This window comes from Balaenoptera ricei, chromosome 8 (assembly GCF_028023285.1).
Source record: "Balaenoptera ricei isolate mBalRic1 chromosome 8, mBalRic1.hap2, whole genome shotgun sequence".
In the NCBI taxonomy this organism is placed as follows: Eukaryota; Metazoa; Chordata; class Mammalia; order Artiodactyla; family Balaenopteridae; genus Balaenoptera; species Balaenoptera ricei.
The window spans coordinates 25,700,417-25,722,203 of record NC_082646.1 but is presented as its reverse complement, the minus strand read 5'-3'; the positions used below and the strand labels follow the sequence as shown (position 1 = coordinate 25,722,203).

General features: G+C 36.5%; 1 protein-coding gene across 1 annotated transcript in view; it reads left to right on the top strand.

Moving 5' to 3' along the window:
• The window catches only part of ELMOD1 (ELMO domain containing 1), a 50,930-nt gene that overhangs the window by 20,139 nt on the left and 9,004 nt on the right, over positions 1–21,787 (top strand). Inside the window, exons 5-9 of the mRNA XM_059929342.1 lie at positions 5,618–5,751; positions 15,720–15,788; positions 16,292–16,315; positions 19,240–19,290; positions 20,401–20,534. Of these exons, the coding sequence (XP_059785325.1) occupies positions 5,618–5,751; positions 15,720–15,788; positions 16,292–16,315; positions 19,240–19,290; positions 20,401–20,534 (412 nt within the window). The remainder of the gene's footprint in view (positions 1–5,617; positions 5,752–15,719; positions 15,789–16,291; positions 16,316–19,239; positions 19,291–20,400; positions 20,535–21,787) is intronic.

Sequence of the window (21,787 nt, the reverse complement as noted above, 5' to 3'; positions counted from 1 at the left end):
ACTTTCTGGAGGGTTTTTATCATAAATGGGTGTTGAATTTTGTCAAAAGTTTTTCAGCATCTACTGAGAGGATGATATGGTTTTTATTCTTCAGTTTGTTAATATGGTGTATCACATTGGTTGATTTGCGTATATTGAAGAATCCTTGCATTCCTGGGATAAACCCCGCTTGATCATGGTGTATGATCCTTTTAATGTGCTGTTGGATTTTGTTTGCTAGTATTTTGTTGAGGATTTTTGCATCTATGTTCATCAGTGATATTGGCCTGTAGTTTTCTTTCTTTGTGACATCTTTGTCTGGTTTTGGTATCAGGGTGATGGTGGCCTCGTAGAATGAGTTTGGGAGTGCTCTCCCTCTGCTATATTTTGGAAGAGTTTGAGAAGGATAGGTGTTAGCTCTGCTCTAAATGTTTGGTACAATTCACCTGTGAAGCCATCTGGTCCTGGGCTTTTGTTTGTTGGAAGATTTTTAATCACAGTTTCAATTTCAGTGATTGTGATTGTTCTGTTTATATTTTCTGTTTCTTCCTGGTTCAGTCTTGGAATGTTGTGCTTTTTTAAGAATTTGTCCATTTCTTCCAGGTTGTCCATTTTATTGGCATATAGTTGCTTGTAGTAATCTCTCATGATCCTTTGTATCTCTATAGTGTCAGATGTTAGTTCTCCTTTTTCATTTCTAATTCTGTTGTTTTGAGTCTTCTCCCTTTTTATCTTGATGAGTCTGGCTAATGGTTTATCAATTTTGTTTATCTTCTCAAAGAACCAGCTTTTAGTTTTATTGATCTTTGCTGTTGTTTCCTTCATTTCTTTTTCATTTATTTCTGGTCTGATCTTTATGATTTCTTTCCTTTGGCTAACTTTGGAGTTGTGTTATTCTTCTTTCTCTAATTGCTTTAGGTGTAAGGTTAGGTTGTTTATTTCAGATGTTTCTTGTTTCTAGAGGTAGAATTGTATTGCTCTAAACTTCCCCCTTAGAACTGCTTTTGCTGCTTCCCATAGGTTTTGGGTTGTCGTATTTTCATTGTCATTTGTTTCTAGGTATTTTTTGATTTCCTCTTTGATTTCTTCAGTGATCTCTTGGTTATTAAGTAGTGTATTGTTTAGCCTCCATGTGTTTGTATTTTTTACAGATTTTTCCTGTAATTGATATCTAGTCTCATAGCATTGTGGTCAGAAAAGATACTTGATATGATTTCAATTTTCTTAAATTTACCAAGGCTTGATTTGTGACCCAAGATATGATCTATCCTGGAGAATGTTCCATGAGCACTTGAGAAGAAAGTGTATTCCGTTGTTTTTGGATGGAAGGTCCTATAAATATCGATTAAGTCCATCTTGTTTAATGTATCATTTAAAGCCTGTGTTTCCTTATTTATTTCCATTTTGGATGATCTGTCCATTGGTGAAAATGGGTTGTTAAAGTCCCCTAGTATGATTGTGTTACTGTCGATTTCCCTTTTTATGGCTGTTAGCATTTGCCTTATGTATTGAGGTGCTCCTATGTTGGGTGCATAAATATTTACAATTGTTATACCTTCTTCTTGGATTGATCCCTTGATCATTATGTCACATCCTTCTTTGTCTCTTGTAATAGTCTTTGTTTTAAAGTCTATTTTGTCTGATATGAAAATTGCTACTCCAGCTTTCTTTTGATTTCCATTTGCATGGAATATCTTTTTCCATCCCCTCACTTTCAGTCTGTATGTGTCCCTAGGTCTGGAGTGGGTCTCTTGTAGACAGCATATATATGGATCTTGTTTTTGTATCCATTCAGCCAGTCTATGTCTTTTGGTTCGAACATTTAATCCATTTACATTTAAGGTAATTATTGATATGTATGTTTCTATGACCATTTTCTTAATTGTTTTAGGTTTCTTATTGTAGGTCTTTTCCTTCTGTCATGTTTCCTGCCTAGAGAAGTTCCCTTAGCATTTGTTGTAAAGCTGGTTTTGTGGTGCTGAATTCTCTTAGCTTTTGCTTGTCTGTAAAGGTTTTAATTTCTCTGTCAAATCTGAATGAGATCCTTGCTGGGTAGAGTAATCTTGGTTGTAGGTTTTTCCCTTTCATCACTTTAAATGTGTCCTGCCACTCCCTTCTGGCTTGCAGAGTTTCTGCTGAAAGTTCAGCTGTTAACCTTATGGGGATTCCCTTGTATGTTATTTGTTGTTTTCCCTTGCTGCTTTTAATATTTTTTCGTGGCATTGAATTTTTGATAGTTTGATTAATATGTGTCTTGACGTGTTTCTCCTTGGATTTATCCTGTATGGGACTCTGTGCACTTCCTTGACTTGATTAACTATTTCCTTCCCCATATTAGGGAAGTTTTCAACTATAATCTCTTCAAATATCTTCTCAGTCCCTTTCTTTTTCTCTTCTTCTTCTGTGACCCCTACAATTCAAATGTTGGTGCGTTTAATGTTGTCCCAGAGGTCTCTGAGACTGTCCTCAATTCTTTTCATTCTTTTTTCTTTATTCTGCTCTGCAGTAGTTATTTCCACTATTTTATCTTCCAGGTCACTTATCTGTTCTTCTGCCTCAGTTTTTCTGATATTGATTCCTTGTAGATCATTTTTAATTTCATTTACTGTGTTGTTCAGCATTGTTTGTTTGCTCTTTAGTTCTTCTAGGTCCTTGTTAAACGTTTCTTGTACTTTCTCCATTCTATTTCCAGGATTTGGGATCATCTTTACTATCATTACTCTGAAATCTTTTTCAGGTAGACTGCTTATTTCCTCTTCATTGTTTTGCTCTGGTGGGTTTTTACCTTTTTCCTTCACCTGCTGTGTGTTTCTCTATCTTCTCATTTTGCTTAACTTACTGTGTCTGGGGTGTCCTTTTCACAGGCTGCAGGTTTGTAGTTCCCCCAGGGGCTAAGGTTGGTTCAATGGGTTGTGTCAGCTTCCTGGTGGAGGGGACTAGTGCCTGTGTTCTGTTGGATAAGGCTGGATCTTGTCTTTCTGGTGGGCAGATCCACGTCTGGTGGTGTGTTTTGGGGTGTCTGTGACCTTATTATGATTTTAGGCAACCTTTGTGCTAGTGGGTAGGGTTGTGTTCCTGTCTTGCTAGTTGTTTGGCATAGGGTGTTCAGCATTGCAGCTTGCTGGTCATTGAGTGGAGCTGGGTCTTGGCGTTGAGATGGAGATCTCTGGGAGATTTTTGACATTTGATATTACATGGAGCTGGGGGGGTCTCTGGTGTACCAATGTCCTGAACTCAGCTCTCCCACATCAGAGGCACAGGGCTGACACCCAGCCGGAGCACCAAGACCCTGTCAGCCTCACGGCTCAGAATAAAAGGGAGAAAAAAAGAAAGAAAGAAAGGAAAAATAAATAAATAAAATAAAATAAAGTTATTAAAATAAAAAATAATTATTAAAAATAAAAAAAGAAGGAAAGAAGGAAAGAAGTGAGCAACCAAACCAAAAAACAAACCCACCAATGATATCAAGTGCTAAAAACTATACTAAAAGAAAAAAGGACAGTCATAACCCTAGGACAAACAGTAAAAGCAAAGCTATACAGACAAAATCACACATAGAAGTATACACATACACACTCACAAAAAGAGAAAAAGGAAAAAAATATATATATCATTGCTCCCAAAGTCCACCACCTCAATTTGGGATGATTCATTGTCTATTCAGGCATCCCACAGATGCAGGGTACATCAAGTTGATCGTAGAGATTTAATCTGCTGATCCTGAGGCTGCTGAGAGAGATTTCCCTTTCTCTTCTTTGTTCGCACAGCTCCTGGGGTTCAGCTTTGGATTTGGCTCCGCCTTTGCATGTAGGACACCTGAGGGCATCTGTTCTTCACTCAGGCAGGACAGGGTTAAAGTAGCAGCTGATTAGGGGGTTCTGGCTCACTCAGGCGGGGGGGTGCAGGGGGAAGGGAGGGGTATGGAATGTGGGGCGAGCCTGTGGCGGCAGAGGCCAGCATAACGTTGCAAGAGCCTGAGCTACGCCATGTGTTTTCCCGGGGAAGTTGTCCCTGGATCACAGGACTCTGGCAGTGGTGGGCTGCACAGGCTCCCGGGAGTGGAGGTGTGGATAGTGACCTGTGCTTGCACACAGGCTTCTTGGTGGCTGCAGCAGCAGCCTTAGCATCTCATGCCCGTCTCTGGGGTCTGCGCTTCTAGCCGCGGCTCACACTCATCTCTGGAGCTCGTTTAGGCTGTGCTCTTAATCCCCTCTCCTCGCGCACCAGGAAACAAAGAGGCAAGAAAAAGTCTCTTGCCTCTTCAACAGTTCCAGACTTTTTCCCGGACACACTCCTGGCTACCTGTAGCACACTAGCCCCCTTCAGGCTGTGTTCACACAGCCAACCCCTGTCCTCTTACTGTGATCTGACCTCAGAAGCTGGAGCCTCAGCTCCCAGCCCCCGCCCGCCCCTGCAGGTGAGCAGACAAGCCTCTCAGGCTGGTGAGTGCTGGTTGGCACTGATCCTCTGTGCGGGAATCTCTCCGCTTTGCCCTCTGCACCCCTGTTGCTGTGCTCTCCTCCATGGCTCCGAAGCTCCACCCCCCGCCCCACCACCCACCGTCTCTGCCAGTGAAGTGGCTTCCTAGTGTGTGGAAACTTTCCCATCTTCCCAGCTCCCTCCCACTGGTGCAGGTTCCGTCCCTATTCTTTTCTTTCTGTTTTTTCTTTTTTCTTTTGCCCTACCCAGGTACGTGGGGAGTTTTTTGCTTTTGGGGAGGTCTGAGGTCTTCTGCCAGCGTTCAGTAGATGTTCTGTAGGAGTTGTTCCACATGTAGATGTATTTCTGATGTATTTGTGGGGAGGAAGGTGATCTCCGCGTCTTACTCTTCTGCCCTCTTGAAGGTCTCCCTACTGATCTTTCTTTATTCAGCTATATGATGCTTGTTTACTCTTATCCTTGTTATAGATGAGAAATGAAACTCATCAGTTCACTTTTCTTTTTATTAACAATGCTGCTAAAAGTTTTGTTTATAAAGTGAGATAATCATCTGAGGATTTGAATAATGCATACCCTCAAATTTTTTCCTCTTCTCCCCTTCCCTTTATTCTCTTAAATATTTTTGAAGACTCCAAAGAACTTTTGTAGAAGATTGTGTGTATGTGTATATATTTATACATACATACATATGTATGTGTGTGTGTGTATATATATATATATATATACACACACAAACACACACACACGCACACATATATACATACACACACACACACACATTTCTGTTTACGAGCTAAAACAGAAAGATTAAAAACACCAAAATATACAAGTGTACATTCCATTGCCTTCAGAGCAATGAGATCATCACATATCATTCAGCCTCTGGAAAATTCCACTGTATTCTTATGAGAAGATGAGAGTGAAAGACAAGTAACCTCTTAGTTTTATTGCAAAATAGTTTTTAACCTCCCAGGCTCTCTGAAAAGGTCTTAGGGTCCCTCCTAGGAGTCTTTTGATCATACTTTGAGAGCTGCTGTCATAGATAATTGAAAGATGCTCAAATCTTCAATTGTAATGTATTTGCATATATTCTGATTTCCAAAGTTCCTCTTAATAATGTAGTTTACTAAATTTCAGTCAATAAGGAAGAGTATTATATTTGTGTATATCAACAGGCTAATTTTTTTCTTTTCTTCAGTTATGGAAATTTTTGAAGCCCAATACTCCGCTGGAATCCCGGATTTCTAAGCAGTGGTGTGAAATTGGTTTCCAAGGTGATGATCCTAAAACAGATTTTCGAGGAATGGGACTTTTGGGACTGTACAATTTGCAGTAAGTAAAATGAAGAATGTTTGAGTTTTAAAGTGATGTCCTGGTCTCCTCATACTGAAATGTCAAAGTTGATTTATTAGTCCCAAAAGCCACGTACCAGGAAACTCTAGGAAAACATTCAAGTCCTCTGACTTGAACTCAGGTTCATAAAATTTAAAAAGCTACTACCATCTTCCTTTTATCTGGCAAACTTCATGGATTCTTTTAAACAAATCTCAAATTTATTTTTAATTTTTTATTATGAAAAATTTCAATTATATTCAAAAACAGAGGAACGATTATAAAGAACTCCCTTTACACTGATCACCCAGATTCAGTAACTATTGCGATTTTGAAATACTTGCAACACTTGTTTTTTTGGTAGAAGTGTGTTAATGAAAATCCTATACTGTTTGTTGTTTCACCCTAATATTTCAATATATAGCTCTAAAAGACATCAATATTACCTTACATTAACCCCAATGACATTATTACACCTAACAAAATTAACAATGATTCTTTGGTATCATCTATATCCTGACCATATTCAAATTTCCCAATTCTCTCAAATATGTCTTGTTACAGCTGGTTTAATCTGATCCAGTTCCATGTAAGATCTATGCATTGCACTTAGTGATTATATCTCTCTCGTTTTTTTTTTTTTGTCATCTTATTTTTCTTTAATTAATTTATATTGGAGTATAGTTGCTTTACAATGTTCTGTTAGTTTCTGTTGTACAGCAAAGTGAATCAGCTATATGTATACATATAGCCCCTCGTTTTTGGATTTCCTTCCCATTTAGGTTACCACAGAGCATAGAGTTCCCTGAGCTATACAGTAGGTTCTCATTTGTTATCTATTTTATACATAGTATCAATAGAGTATATATGTCAATCCCAATCTCCCAATTCACCCCCCACCTTGCCCTCTTGGTAGACATACGTTTGTTCTCTACCTCTGAGTCTCTATTTCTACTTTGCTCTCTGGTCCTTTTTAATTAAGTCAGTCTCTCCCCCTCTGTCCTCTCCTTTTGCCCCTCCATCATGTCATTAATTCATGCAAGATTCTAGGTCAACTGTCCTATAAAATATCCCACAATCTGTATTTGTCTGTTTTCATTTGTACCCATCCCCGGTATGCCCTGAAAATCAGAGGTACTCGGAAAGGCTTGAATAGGTTCATGCTAACATCTTGGTGGGAGGCCTGCAGCATCCCCACTCTCAGTCTTATGCTGAGATGGATCAGAGGAATCACAGCCTGATGGCTCCGTTATAAAGTCCCCATCAGCCCTTTATCTAACCATTTCCTCCAGTTATCTTCACTGAACCAATTAATTGTGCAAAGAGTGCTTTTCTAATTCTGTTATTCTTCCCACAGTTGTTGCCTAAAATTCTGTAAAAACAGTTTCCTTTATTAAATACAGTTATTTGGTTTCTCTAAAATATAGGCAGGGGGCTTCCTTGGTGGCACAGTGGTTAAGAATCCGCCTGCCAGGGCTTCCCTGGTGGCGCAGTGGTTGAGAGTCTGCTTGCTATGCAGGGGACACGGGTTCGAGCCCTGGTCTGGGAGGATCCCACATGCTGTGGAGCAACTAGGCCCGTGAGCCACAACTACTGAGCCTGCGCGTCTGGAGCCTGTGCTCCGCAACAAGAGAGGCCACGATAGTGAGAGGCCTGCACACCGCGATGAAGAGTGGCCCCCACTTGCCACAACTAGAGAAAGCCCTAGCACAGAAACGAAGACCCAACATAGTAATCAATCAATCAATCAATCAATCTTAAAAAAAAAAAAAGAATCTGCCTGCCAATGCAGGGGACATGGGTTCAAACCCTGGTTCAGGGAGATCCCACATGCTGCAGAGCAACTAAGCCCATGTGCCACAACTACTGAGCCTGTGCTCTAGGGCCCGCGAGTCACAGCTACTGAGCCCGGGTGCCATAACTACTGAAGCCCGCATGCCTAGAGCCCATGCTCTTGAACAAGAGAAGCCACCGCAATGAGAAGCCTGCACACTGCAATGAAGAGTAGCCCCGTGCTCACCGCCAACTAGAGAAAGCCCACACGCAGCAACAAAGGCAGAGCACAGCCAAAAAAAAATTTTTTTTAAACAAATAAAATAAATAAATTAAAATATAGGCAGGACAGCTGCTCAAGTAAATAAGTTGCCAATTTTCAGAGTGAGGAATTGATGCCCTAGTCCCCTTGTTAGTGATCAAACTTTTTTTTTTTGCTTTATATATTTTTTTTTTTCAGTACTAAGTCTTCGTTTATTAATAATTCCCCAAAAGAAAATGAATTGAATTCAGCAATCAAAAGACACAGGGGCTGGAAAGATTTTTTTTTTTTTTCACACACACACACTGTATTTTATTTTTACAAGAGATAAATAGACTGACACCAAGCATTGTACATGGATGACCACAACAAAAGCAACAATGATTGCAATTACCAAACATGAAACACACTCATACTATGTCATAATATTGACATTCAGTCCAGTAATCCTTCACTGTAACAGCTCCTTTACTTTGCAGTGAAAATTGATTTGTATATTCTTTGCCTCTGAGTCCTTGTGGGATTTTTTTTTTTTTTAAATTCAGACAGAAAGTCACAAAAATTATACTCATCCTCATCAGTTCACTCAGTCCCATGTAATTAATTTTTTTTTCATCTTGATCTTTTGTTAACACTTTTATGAGTTCATCAGTTTTTCATTAGAGTTCTGAAAGTGCTTATTCATTCAGTTCAGCAGTACAGTCAGTTACCAGAAACCTGTACTTGTCAGAGTCTTTTCCATGAATTTCTTGAAGATGAAACCCTTTTATAGGAACATATTTGCAAAATCATCAGAGTACATCCAGAACTGTCTGTAAATGACAAAAGACTTAAAAATGACCACGGTTAAAGATTTGATGAAAGTTCATAATAATGCAGTTGACAAGAAAATTAGTTATTTCTGTGATATACATTTTAAAGTAATAACTAGGATTATTACTTATAACATTATACCAGAACATATAAGATTTTTAGAAATTTCATGCAATGTCTGAAACATTTATATTAACATATTTCCATACATATTTCCATACAAATACAAATATAAGATTTTTAGAAATTTCATGTAATGTCTGAAACATTTATATTAACATATTTCCATACAAATAACCCAATGAAAGTTTAGTATTAGTTGTTTTGTTTGTTTTTTTATACTGCAGGTTCTTATTAGGCATCAATTTTATACACATCAGTGTATACATGTCAATCCCAATCGCCCAATTCAGCACACCACCATCCCCACCTCACTGCAGTTTTCCCCCCTTGATGTCCATATGTCCATTCTCTACATCTGTGTCTCAACTTCTGCCCTGAAAACTGGCTCATCTGTACCATTTTTCTAGGTTCCACATACATGCATTAATATACGATATTTGTTTTTCTCTTTCTGACTCACTTCACTCTGTATGACAGTCTCTAGATCCATCCACGTCTCAACAAATGACTCAATTTCGTTCCTTTTTATGGCTGAGTAATATTCCATTGTATATATGTACCACAACTTCTTTATCCATTCGTCTGTTGATGGGCATTTAGGTTGCTTCCATGACCTGGCTATTGTAAATAGTGCTGCAATGAACATTCGGGTGCATGTGTCTTTTTGAATTACGGTTTTCTCTGGGTATATGCCCAGTAGTGGGATTGCTGGGTCATATGGTAATTCTATTCTTAGTTTTTTAAGGAACCTCCATATTGTTCTCCATAGTGGCTGTATCAATTTACATTCCCACCAACAGTGCAAGAGGGTTCCCTTTTCTCCACACCCTCTCCAGCATTTGTTGTTTGTAGATTTTCTGATGATGCCCATTCTAACAGGAGTGAGGTGATACCTCATTGTAGTTTTGATTTGCATTTCTCTAATAATTAGTGATGTTGAGCATCTTTTCATGTGCTTCGTGGCCGTCTGTATGTCTTCTTTGGAGAAATGTCTATTTAGGTCTTCTGCCCATTTTTGGATTGGGGCGTTTGTTTCTTTGATATTGAGCTGAATGAGCTGTTTATATATTTTGGAGATTAATCTTTTGTCCGTTGATTCATTTGCAAATATTTTCTCCCATTCTGAGGGTTGTCTTTTTGTCTTGTTTATGGTTTCCTTTGCTGTGCAAAAGCTTTGAAGTTTCATTAGGTCCCACTTGTTTATTTTTGTTTTTATTTCCATTACTCTAGGAGGTGGATCAAAAAAGATCTTGCTATGATTTATGTCAAAGAGTGTTCTTCCTGTTTTCCTCTAAGAGTTTTATAGTGTCCAGTCTTATATTTAGGTCTCTAATCCATTTTGAGTTTATTTTTGTGTATGGTGTTAGGGAGTATTCTAATTTCATTCTTTTACATGTAGCTGTCCAGTTTTCCCAGCACCACTTATTGAAGAGACTGTCTTTTCTCCATTGTATATCTTTGCCTCCTTTGTCATAGATTAGTTGACCATAGGTGCGTGGGTTAATCTCTGGGCTTTCTATCTTGTTCCATTGATCTATGTTTCTGTTTTTGTGCCAGTACCATATTGTCTTGATTACTGTAGCTTTGTAGTATAGTCTGAAGTCTGGGAGTCTGATTCCTCCAGCTCCATTTTTCTGCCTCAAGACTGCTTTGGCTATTCGGGGTCTTTTGTGTCTCCATACCAATTTTAAGATGATTTGTTCTAGCTCCATAAAAAATGCCATTGGTAATTTGATAGGGATTGCATTGAATCTGTAGATTGCTTTGGGTAGTATACTCATTTTCACAATGTTGATTCTTCCAATCCAAGAACATGGTATATCTCTCCATCTGTTGGTATCATCTTTAATTTCTTTCATCAGTGTCTTATAGTTTTCTGCATACAGGTCTTTTGTCTCCCTAGGTAGGTTTATTCCTAGGTATTTTATTCTTTTTGTTGCAATGGTAAATGGGAGTGTTTCCATAATTTCTCTTTCAGATTTTTCATCATTAGTGTATAGGAATGCAAGAGATTTCTGTGCATTAATTTTGTATCCTGCAACTTTACCATATTCATTAATTAGCTCTAGCAGTTTTCTGGTAGCAGTTTTAGGATTCTCTATGTATAGTATCATGTCATCTGCAAACAGTGACAGTTTTATTTCTTCCTTTCCAATTTGTATTCCTTTTATTGCTTTTTCTTCTCTGATTGCCGTGGCTAGGACTTCCAGAACTAGGTTGAATAATAGTCGTGAGAGTGGACATCCTTGTCTCGTTCCTGATCTTAGAGGAAATGCTTTCAGTTTTTCACCATTGAGAATGATGTTTGCTGTGGGTTTGTCATATATGGCCTTTATTATGTTGAGGTAGGTTCCCTCTATGCCCACTTTCTGGAGAGTTTTTATCAGAAATGGGTGTTGAATTTTGTCAAAAGCTTTTTCTGCATCTATTGAGATGATCATATGGTTTTTATTCTTCAATTTGTTAATATGGTGTATCACATTGATTGATTTGCGTATATTGAAGAATCCTTGCATCCCTGGGATAAATCCCACTTGATCGTGGTGTATGATCCTTTTAATGTGTTGTTGGATTCTGTTTGCTAGTATTTTGTTGAGGATTTTTGCATCTATATTCATCAGTGATATTGGTCTGTAATTTTCTTTTTTTGTAGTGTCTTTGTCTGGTTTTGGTATCAGGGTGATGGTGGCCTCATAGAATGAGTTTGGGAGTGTTCCTTCCTCTGCAATTTTTTGGAAGAGTTTGAGAAGGATGGGTGTTAGCTCTTCTCTAAATGTTTGATAGAATTCACTTGTGAAGCCATCTGGTCCTGGACTTTTGTTTGTTGGAAGATTTTTAATCACAGTTTCAATTTCATTACTTGTGATTGGTCTGTTCATATTTTCTGTTTCTTCCTGATTCAGTCTTGGAAGGTTATACCTTTCTAAGAATTTGTCCATTTCTTCCAGGTTGTCCATTTTATTGGCATAAAGTTGCTTGTAGTAGTCTCTTAGGATGCTTTTTATTTCTGCAGTGTCTGTTGTAACTTCTCCTTTTTCATTTCTGCTTTTATTGATTTGAGTCCTCTCCCTCTTTTTCTTGATGAGTCTGGCTAGTGGTTTATCAATTTTGTTTATCTTCTCAAAGAACCAACTTTTAGTTTTATTGATCTTTGCTATTGTTTTCTTTGTTTCCATTTCATTTATTTCTGCTCTGATCTTTATGATTTCTTTCCTTCTGCTAACTTTGGGTTTTGTTTGTTCTTCTTTCTCTAGTTTCTTTAGGTGTAAGGTTAGATTGTTTACTTGAGAGTTTTCTTGTTTCTTTAGGTAGGCTTGTATAGCTATAAACTTCCCTCTTAGAACTGCTTTTGCTGCATCCCATAGGTTTTGGGTCGTTGTGTTTTCATTGTCATTTGTCTCTAGGTATTTTTTTATTTCCTCTTTGATTTCTTCAGTGATCTCTTGGTTATTTAGTAACGTATTGTTTAGCCTCCATGTGTTTGTCTTTTTTACGTTTTTTTACCTGTAATTCATTTCTAATCTCATAGCGTTGTGGTCAGAAAAGATGCTTGATATGATTTCAATTTTCTTAAATTTACTGAGTCTTGATTTTTGACCCAAGATGTGATCTATCCTGGAGAATGTTCCGTGCGCACTTGAGAAGAACGTGTAATCTGCTGTTTTTGGATGGAATGTCCTATATATATCAATTAAATCTATCTGGTCTATTGTGTCATTTAAAGCTTCTGTTTCCTTATTTATTTTCATTTTGGATGATCTGTCCATTGGTGTAAGTGAGGTGTTAAAGTCCCCCACTATGATTGTGTTACTGTCGATTTCCTCTTTTATAGCTGTTAGCAGTTGCCTTATGTATTGAGGTGCTCCTATGTTGGGTGCATATATATTTATAATTGTTATATCTTCTTCTTGGATTGATCCCTTGATCATTATGTAGTGTCCTTCCTTGTCTCTTGTAACATTCTTTATTTTAAAGTCTATTTTATCTGAGATGAGTATAGCTACTCCAGCTTTCTTTTGATTTCCATTTGCATGGAATATCTTTTTCCATCCCCTCACTTTCAGTCTGTATGTGTCCCTAGGTCTAAAGTGGGTCTCTTGTAGACAGCATATATTTGGGTCTTGTTTATGTATCCATTCAGCCAGTCTATGTCTTTTGGTTGGGGCATTTAATCCATTCACGTTTAAGGTAATTATCGATATGTATGTTCCTATGACCATTTTCTTAATTGTTTTGGGTTTGTTTTTGTAGGTCCTTTTCTTCTCTTGTGTTTCCCACTTAGAGAAGTTCCTTTAGCATTTGTTGTAGAGCTGGTTTGGTGGTGCTGAATTCTCTTAACTTTTGCTTGTCTGTAAAGCTTTTGATTTCTCCATCAAATCTAAATGAGATCCTTGCCGGGTAGAGTAATCTTGGTTGTAGGTTCTTCCCTTTCATCACTTTAAGTATATCATGCCACTCCCTTCTGGCTTGCAGAGTTTCTGCTGAGAAATCAGCTGTTAACCTTATGGGAGTTCCCTTGTATGTTATTTGTCGTTTTTCCCTTGCTGCTTTCAATAATTTTTCTTTGTCTTTAATTTTTGCCACTTTGATTACTATGTGTCTCGGCGTGTTTCTCCTTGGGTTTATTCTGTATGGGACTCTCTGCGCTTCCTGGACTTGGGTGGCTATTTCCTTTCCCATGTTAGGGAAGTTTTCGACTATAAACTCTTCAAATATTTTCTCTGGTCCTTTCTCTCTCTCTTCTCCTTCTGGGACCCCTATAATGCGAATGTTGTTGTGTTTAATGTTGTCCCAGAGGTCTCTTAGGCTGTCTTCATTTCTTTTCATTCTTTTTTCTTTAGTCTGTTCTGCAGCAGTGAATTCCACCATTCTGTCTTCCAGGTCACTTATCCGTTCTTCTGCCTCAGTTATTCTGTTATTGATTCCTTCTAGTGTAGTTTTCATTTCAGTTATTGTATTGGTCATCTCTGTTTGTTTGTTCTTTAATTCTTTTAGGTCTTTGTTAATCATTTCTTGCATCTTCTCAATCTTAGCCTCCATTCTTATTCCGAGGTCCTGGATCATCTTCACTATCATTATTCTGAATTCTTTTTCTGGAAGGTTGCCTATCTCCACTTCATTTAGTTGTTTTTCTGGGTTTTTTTCTTGTTCCTTCATCTGGTACATAGCCCTCTGCCTTTTCATCTTCTCTATCTTTCTGTAACTGTGGTTTTTGGTCCACCTTTACTTTATATTTTTAAATTATCACTTTAACTCCTGGTTTTTGTATGTTTATGTGATTTAATAATTGTGCTCATTATTTTTTTCATGCTTAAATTGAGTCATTTGTAGCCATTATTTTTCAAGAAAAAAGGAGTCCTTTTAGGTTGGTTGTTGTGTCCTTTGACACTACCCTACTAGTGAGGATAGTGATATATTTTTAAAAGAAAAAATGGCATTTTTAATGGCACCCATTTCCCCCTAAGATCTTTTATTTTAAATTTAGAAAGTTTAATAATTGCCCATGCTTTTTTTTTAAGATGGTAAATTTTTTATACAATTTTTAAATGTTACACTCCATTTACAGTTATTACAAAATATTAGCTATATTCCCCGTGTTGTACAATACATCCTTGTAGCCTATCTTATACCTATAGTTTGTACCTCCCACTCCCCCACTCTTATTTTTTCCCTGCTCCCCCTCCCCACTGGTAAATGTTTTAAATGTTATACTATTATGTAATGTGAATGAATAAAAAGGTAAATTTTGATGACAAAGGTGGTGTTACAAATAAGTGGGTAAAGGATGAGCTTTTAAATAAGTAGAGCTGGGGCAATTGACCTTCCATTTGAAAATTAAATTAAATTAAATCTCTACCTTGCCTCAGTTTACAAATTGAATGTCAGAAACAAATATTTACAACTTTTAGGAGAACATCTTTAAGATATGTGAGTAAGGAGGGATGTCTTAAAGATAAAAACCAAAAAAGCACAAACTGTAAAAGAAAAATCAATAAATCTCACACATTAACATCAAAACCTTCTATAAGCCACCATAAATAAAATGAAAAGAAAGCCAAGACTGACACTCACATAATTGATAAAGGATCCGTATCCAGTATATTATTATCTGTAGGCTTATTTATCTTATTTATTTGAGGACATTTTTAGATATACTGGACCAAGAAATGTGAACAGAAAAGCTATAAAAGAAGAAACCTAAATGACCAACAAAAGTATGAAGAGACTCAATTTCATTAATAATCATAAACATGTTTACTAAATTTGCTGACTAGCTTTGAACTTTTCTGAGAGAAAATTTAAGAGGTTGTTTTATCCTTTAGATATATGCAGGAAATCCACATCAAATTAAATAATACATGCTATATGTAGTTGTATTTTATAATTGTCTCTATGAAGTATTTTTTATGATATATTTTTGAGGGTATGTAAGCTTTTTATATGTGGGAAGGGAAACTTTATTGCCCCTTTCTTCCCAGAACAGAATTTTTTAAACATCTCTAAGCTCCATAAGATATTTTCCTTCATAATTCTAACAACACCCCGTGAATATTCTCCAAGAAAGTACATTTGAACTTTTATCACCTCCTCTAGTCTCATCCTTTCTCTGCCCTTTGGCTGTCACAGCCTCTTACCATGTCCCTTCATCCAAGTTTTTCTGCCTTCTGAGGGGCCTCATCCAGCCTTCCTAATAAGAATCTATAACCCTCATTAATAAGAATATCTTTGGCTCGCTAGGGAATGGTAAAGTTCATAATTAAATTTTCAAACCTACTAGAATCATTCCTAAATCTTTGTGGGTTTTACAACTACCCTATATACTGTCATTATATTTGGAAAACTCTATTATGAAAAGCTGTTCATTCTCTGGAGGAGCTGACACAGGTTGTATGCTTATGCTGGTGTCCATCTCTGAATCCAAAATGGCCTCAAATTGGATTGAAATGAATGTATTCAAAAGGTATGGAGTTATGGTTTTCTTTCCCTCCAACTGCAGGTATTTTGCAGAAAGGGATGCTGCAGCAGCTCAGCAGGTCCTATCTGATTCTCTTCATCCAAAATGCAGGTAATTGTTGAAAATGAAAGGTGGATTAGGCTTTTTGGATTAGGTAGAATTAATTTCATCTCCTATATGGCTCTATTGATGAGATTCTCAAGAGAGTCAACCCACCAGAAGTGAGGCTTAAAGCTCTTTCAAACAAGCCCTTTTGACAAATGCTGAATAGGAAGGTTATAATGTCAGGTACTTGTTACAGGGTTTAGGATGTAAAGTGGCACTGTTCAAGTGAGATGTGCACTTGAGGGGTTGATAACATCCCTGGTGTCTAGGAAGATTGAGGAGGTGGGCATAGAAGAAGGAGAAAGCAGAGTATGGAAGAAAGAGTTCAGAGACAAGGTACCACAGTGGGGGAATAGAGGGAAGAATGGAAGTCTTGAAGTCAGGGACCAAGTGAGAAAGTCTAAAATTGCTGAGGCTCTTTTTTGTTTTTCTTAATAAAATTCTAGATTCTAAATTGTTTGCATTTTCATTTACCTTTCTAAATTTTTGTCTTTAACTGATTACATTAGGGATATCACTAAAGAGGAAATAAGGTATTTTTCTTTGCTTTTGTTTTTTCTTGCTTTTATGTTATTTTAGAATAAGTATGGGTAAGAATATTTAAAGTAATATAAATTCATGAAAAATTTTCAAAAAGCAAACATTTCCCAACTTTTTATGTAATATAGTTCGTTACGTTTGGGCTGTGTTTTGATGAAGGAAAAACCAGATTAGACTGACCTGATAGAAAATGTCAAAGAGCCTTTCTACAGCCATGTCTGTTGGAGAAACATTTTGAAACTTCACCTAAAGGCTGAACACATTACCACACATTTCTGCCCCCATCTACTCCAAGAGAGGGACATTTCATCTGGGAATTATGCTGCACAGAGCAAATCTCCTCTTCTATTAATGTATTTCTAATTGTATTACTATAAAGAGTGTATACATGCTTTAGTTACTCTTATTATAAGGAGTTCTTCTATTTTGTACTCATAGTTTTGTATCACTTTTTTCTCCTCAGCATGACAGGTTATCTTGTTAGTGTTCATGTTTGCTAAATAAGTCCCAAATTTCATCATACCACTCTCAAAATCTATAAACAGGTTGACTTTGTGGCTCCCCTCCCATCTTACTATTATACTTATGCTAGCTTCAATTGGCTAAGATTCATTAAATTATCCTATACTTCCCAAATTTATAATTATAATCTTTTTATAAGTTTAAATTTTCATTTTCTTTACATTTTATTTACTTTGAGAAAAGCACTAAAATCATAACTCTTTCTTCATATATCACATGGTTAAAATCAAACTGTTTTAATTTTTTAACTACATTGTCTGAATTACATGTTTCTGTAATGTAGAAACTCTGAAACCTCTCTGATTAAAATTGGCTGGGGAGTCTGTGTGCACTGACATTCCTTGGAGAAGCATCAGTTAAAAGACATGAATCCTCCATGGTCCTTAGGAAGTGACAATAAGCTTAAAATATATATTTTTTATTAACCATTGGAGAGGGATTGATTTTGACTATGAGCCATTCTCAAAGAAAGGCTTTATAATTTTATATCCTGTGTTGGCCACCAGAGAGGAATTATTTGAGGGTGTGATTACTCTTATTTAAGAAGAGACTGGTATTTGTGTGTGTGTGTGTATGTGTGTGTCTGTGTGGGCACGCACACACTTTGTCCCTCAAGCTACAATAAAATTGACTAGATGAAGTTCAAGTATTAATCACTTCAAATTGATGGTAAATGTCATTGAATACAAATCAGAATGTTTTGAAAACGGTACTGTCCTTCACAAATGTCTGAAAGAAATATATATTAACCCATAGTGATATCAACATAGGTTCTTTCAGGCCCTGAATATTTCAGGTGTTGAATAGGGAGAAGCCATACATACTAAGGAAAGTTCTTTCCTGTCTACCCTTCAGCAAGCATTATACGTTATTGCTCTTGTGAAGATCAATCTATTGAATTCTGAAGTAACTTGAGAGATAAAAGTAGGTTTAAGTTTAAGAGAAGAATTTTGAGAGTTTGTATTTTTGTTTGTTTGTTGTGTGTGTGTTTCCTGAAGAGAGGAATTCCTTCTGTTTGGACCAGGATATCCTATAAGTGATCAAATGAGTGGAGGTCATTTGGCCTTTTCTTATATTTCCAATGCAGATAGATTTAATTTAACAAAATACAGAGATACTATGTATTTACAAAGCTTTGTTGAAGAGAAAATAGGTGCTTATAAATTTGTTTATATAAAATTTCTAAATTTCACACCTAACTCATTTTAGTTTGGAATGAGTCTTTTAAGGTAAAAATCTCCTGATGCCTCTTTGGCTGACTTGTTGGTTTGTTAATTGGCAGTTGCACTTTAAAAAGAAGTGGCTTATTTTAACATGAATTAAAGACAGTTACTTTGAATTAGAGCCAGTCATTTACAGAGTAGAAAGTAAGTATAGTAAAATAACAGTTTTGCATCATGTTTTTGTGGGCCTGTGCTGTGTGTGTGTTACATGTGTGTCTTTTAATGTAGTGTTTGCATTGTTTTATAAAGAACTCTCCTTTCTCCTACTTAGATGGAAGCTAAATGTTCATAATAACTCTAGTTTTAAAATTTTATTTAATTCCAAGGCTAACCACAATTTTTAGTGTAGAACACTGAATGAAAGTTCACATTGGCCACAAAGAAGAGTGCAACATGGTTCCTGCCTACAAGATATTGGCAGTATGGAAGTAGGTGAGAATAGGGGGAATAAGAAAGTACACGAAGTAATAGAATGCAAGTCAGTATTTTCAGAATGCTTTTATTATAGAACCCTTTCTTCAGTCTTATTCAGAAACTCAAATTATAAAAATGGATTAAAATGGAGCTACTATGATTTAGCTGTCTTAGCTGAGCCAGAGGAAATGCCACAGCACCTGTTGGAACAGAATTTTTAAAACCTATAAGTTCCTCCTTCCCTTCTTCCCTCCCTCCCTCTTTCCCTTTTATTCTTTCCTTCTTTCTTTTTTTCACTAACTCAATTATTTAACAGTAAACATTTATTTGGCATCTGCTGTGTGCCAGACATCACAAATAAGGCTGAGTAGGATAATTGCCATGAGGGAAAACCAAACGAAATGCAGTGGGAAATCATGACTGAGGTAGCATCTTGCTAGAGGAGGAAGTATTATTTGATAATTAATGGATAATATGAAAGAGTATGTTTGGCCTTTAGGTCTGTCTCTCACTGCTGTACTATAGTGAATAAAGGATAAGTAGCATGGCTTTAAATAATTCCATTTCTGAGCTCCATATAAATTGTATTGTGGCTTTTTAGTTAATAACATTTAAATTGATTAGTGTTTGATAACTGAGTTACAGACATCCCCACATCTAGTCAACAGTTTTAACAAAAACATTAAAAGAGAACAGGTATCAATTAGAGAAGTCTTATTTATTTATTTACTCATTCATTCATTCATTCATTTATTCAGCAAATTCAGCAAAGCAGAATGGGAGAAGAAAAGGATGGATAAAGCAATTGGGTGAGTGTGGGACTTCATATATAAAGGTTGTCAGAAGAGCACTGCAAAAAATGACAAGGATGAAAATGCACTTGTCCTGATGGAAATACATAATCCAGTTGAATTTTGGAAAGGACCTGTTTATATGTTTTTGTATTAACTTGTATGATTATATGATACTACTTTGCCTGTGACCAAGTGATGAAGTTTAGAAAGTTATAACTGTATGGAAATGATTTTCAAAAATCATAATTTGGAATTGTATTTGCTAGTCTTCTTTTAAGGATTTCTATCAAGTATCAGGCTATTAGTTAAAAGTTTACTTTAGAAGGTCTTTTTTTATAATGCCCCTTTTCATCCAAAAATAGTTCTGAGCAGAGAACTCCTTTTTTTTTATGTGCTGGATTTATAATACCAGAGAGGACTTAAGAACTCAGTTTCACTTAATTTTAGATAGACATGTAGAAAATGGACTAGAAAATATACCCTGAGTGTTAAGATACTAGTTAAATTTTTCCTCATTTTAAAGGTAATATAAGGTTTATTATAGAAAATTTCAATAATATAGGAAAGTAAACCAAACAATCACCCTAATCATATTACTCTAATATACCCATATTAATATTTTGTGGAATTTCACTCTAGTTTTTCTGCACATTTGTGTGTAAAATAAAACTTGGCTTGTTCTATACATAATGTTTTATATCCTGCTTAAATAATCTTTAGGAGTATGGTTTTTACTAGTTGTAATATGTTATATGAGATTACCATAATTTATTTCACCAATCATCTTCTTTAGGATATATGAATAGTTTACATGTCTTTGCCATATAAATAATGCTGTAATGACTATCATTGCATATAAAGCTTTGTCATTTTCTGTTTTTTTTTTTTTTTTATCTCATATATTTGGGAATGGCATTACCAAGTCAAAGCATATGAACTCTCAATTCTTTTGGCATACATTATTAAAATTTTCTGGTAATTTATAAGATTCAGGGTTTTGATAAGTTGGGGAGAGAAGGGAAATCTAACACTCTGATAATAGCAATTTAAATATCAAATTATCATTTTTTGAAATGCTTAACTTCTCATATGTGATAAACAAGTGGTGTGGCTTGCACTTTACAGGTACTCGTTTGCAATTGTGGGCATCAATATAACTGATCTGGCATATAATCTACTGGTGAGTGGAGCTCTAAAAACTCATTTCTACAACATCGCTCCAGAAGCTCCAACATTATCTCACTTCCAGCAAACATTCTGTAAGTGTCCTGTTGCTTAATTATTGATATAGGTTTCTATAGAACACTCTAGACAAGGGTTGAAGCTGAGAGATCTTTGTGATTTGGCTGCATTGGAGCCTTTGAACTTCCTCCTTTGGTTTTGATTTTGTTTTCTCATTCACAACCTACACATATTTTCAGGCATCATGAATCTTTCCTCGTTCCCAGCTCTTGCCTAATAAATATTCAATGTATCAACTTCCCATCTAACTTAAAGACATCAGAGATGTCTTTCTTCCTCTGATCCAACATGGCATAACACTTAAGAGTGCAGGCTCTGAAGACAGCCTGAGTTGACTCCCAGATCTACGTTAACTACCATCTCTAAGCCTCAGCTATCTCATCTATAAAAGGAGTCCTTTCCTCATAGAGCTGCTATGGAGGTAAAATGAGATGAGGATAAAAAGTTTTTTATTAGCTAGTCCCATAGTTACTGCTCAGTGAACATTAGAAAGAGAAGGTGGTGGTTTAATGGGTGATATAGATGGTGGTAGAGTTGTCATTGATATTACTTTTACTGCTACCACTACTAGTGCTACAGAGGGTAGTGTTTGCAGCCCTTTCTAAGTGTAGGTGCTAGTAGAGGGAAGTATTGTTGGCCCTGAACCAGAGCCTTATGTTGTCCTTGCCTGAGGGGTATCCTTTGGGGTTGCTGTTGTGCTGAGGTTTCAGAAGATAAAGACCAAGACCGTTTAGTAGAGCCCTCAGATGCTATTCTCTAATTTTAGAGGCAGAATCCTAAAATGTAGCTGTGTGTCATTATGATCCTTGCTGGTCAGACACAAACTGGTTTGGAGGAACATAGAATGATAGTCTACCAAGTCTTCAAGCAATCTAAGCTATTTAAAGGAGAAATGTCTTTTAAACCATTTAAACCATGCTTACTGCACTGAGGGCCTCGTACCTGAGCTTTCTTAGCAAGAAAATTTCAAATTTCTTCTCCTTATGTTTCTTTCAGCCTTTTTTCTGCTGTTATGTTGCTAAACAGGTCTGCCACTCTTTCTAAGTATGGTTAAAACACAATCATTCCACCCCAAATCTACCACAGGAGAGTGTTGTTCCCCAGTTCAATTTTAAAATGTGATAAAGTCACAAGTTAACAGCCATTTACTTTATCTAAATTCCTAAATTAATAGTGATTATGTTATCTAGGATTCTGTCTTCTTTTACATCTGCTTAAGCAGGACTTCCAGTTAAAGATGACATAATTAGTGTATGCATTATGCTCCCTT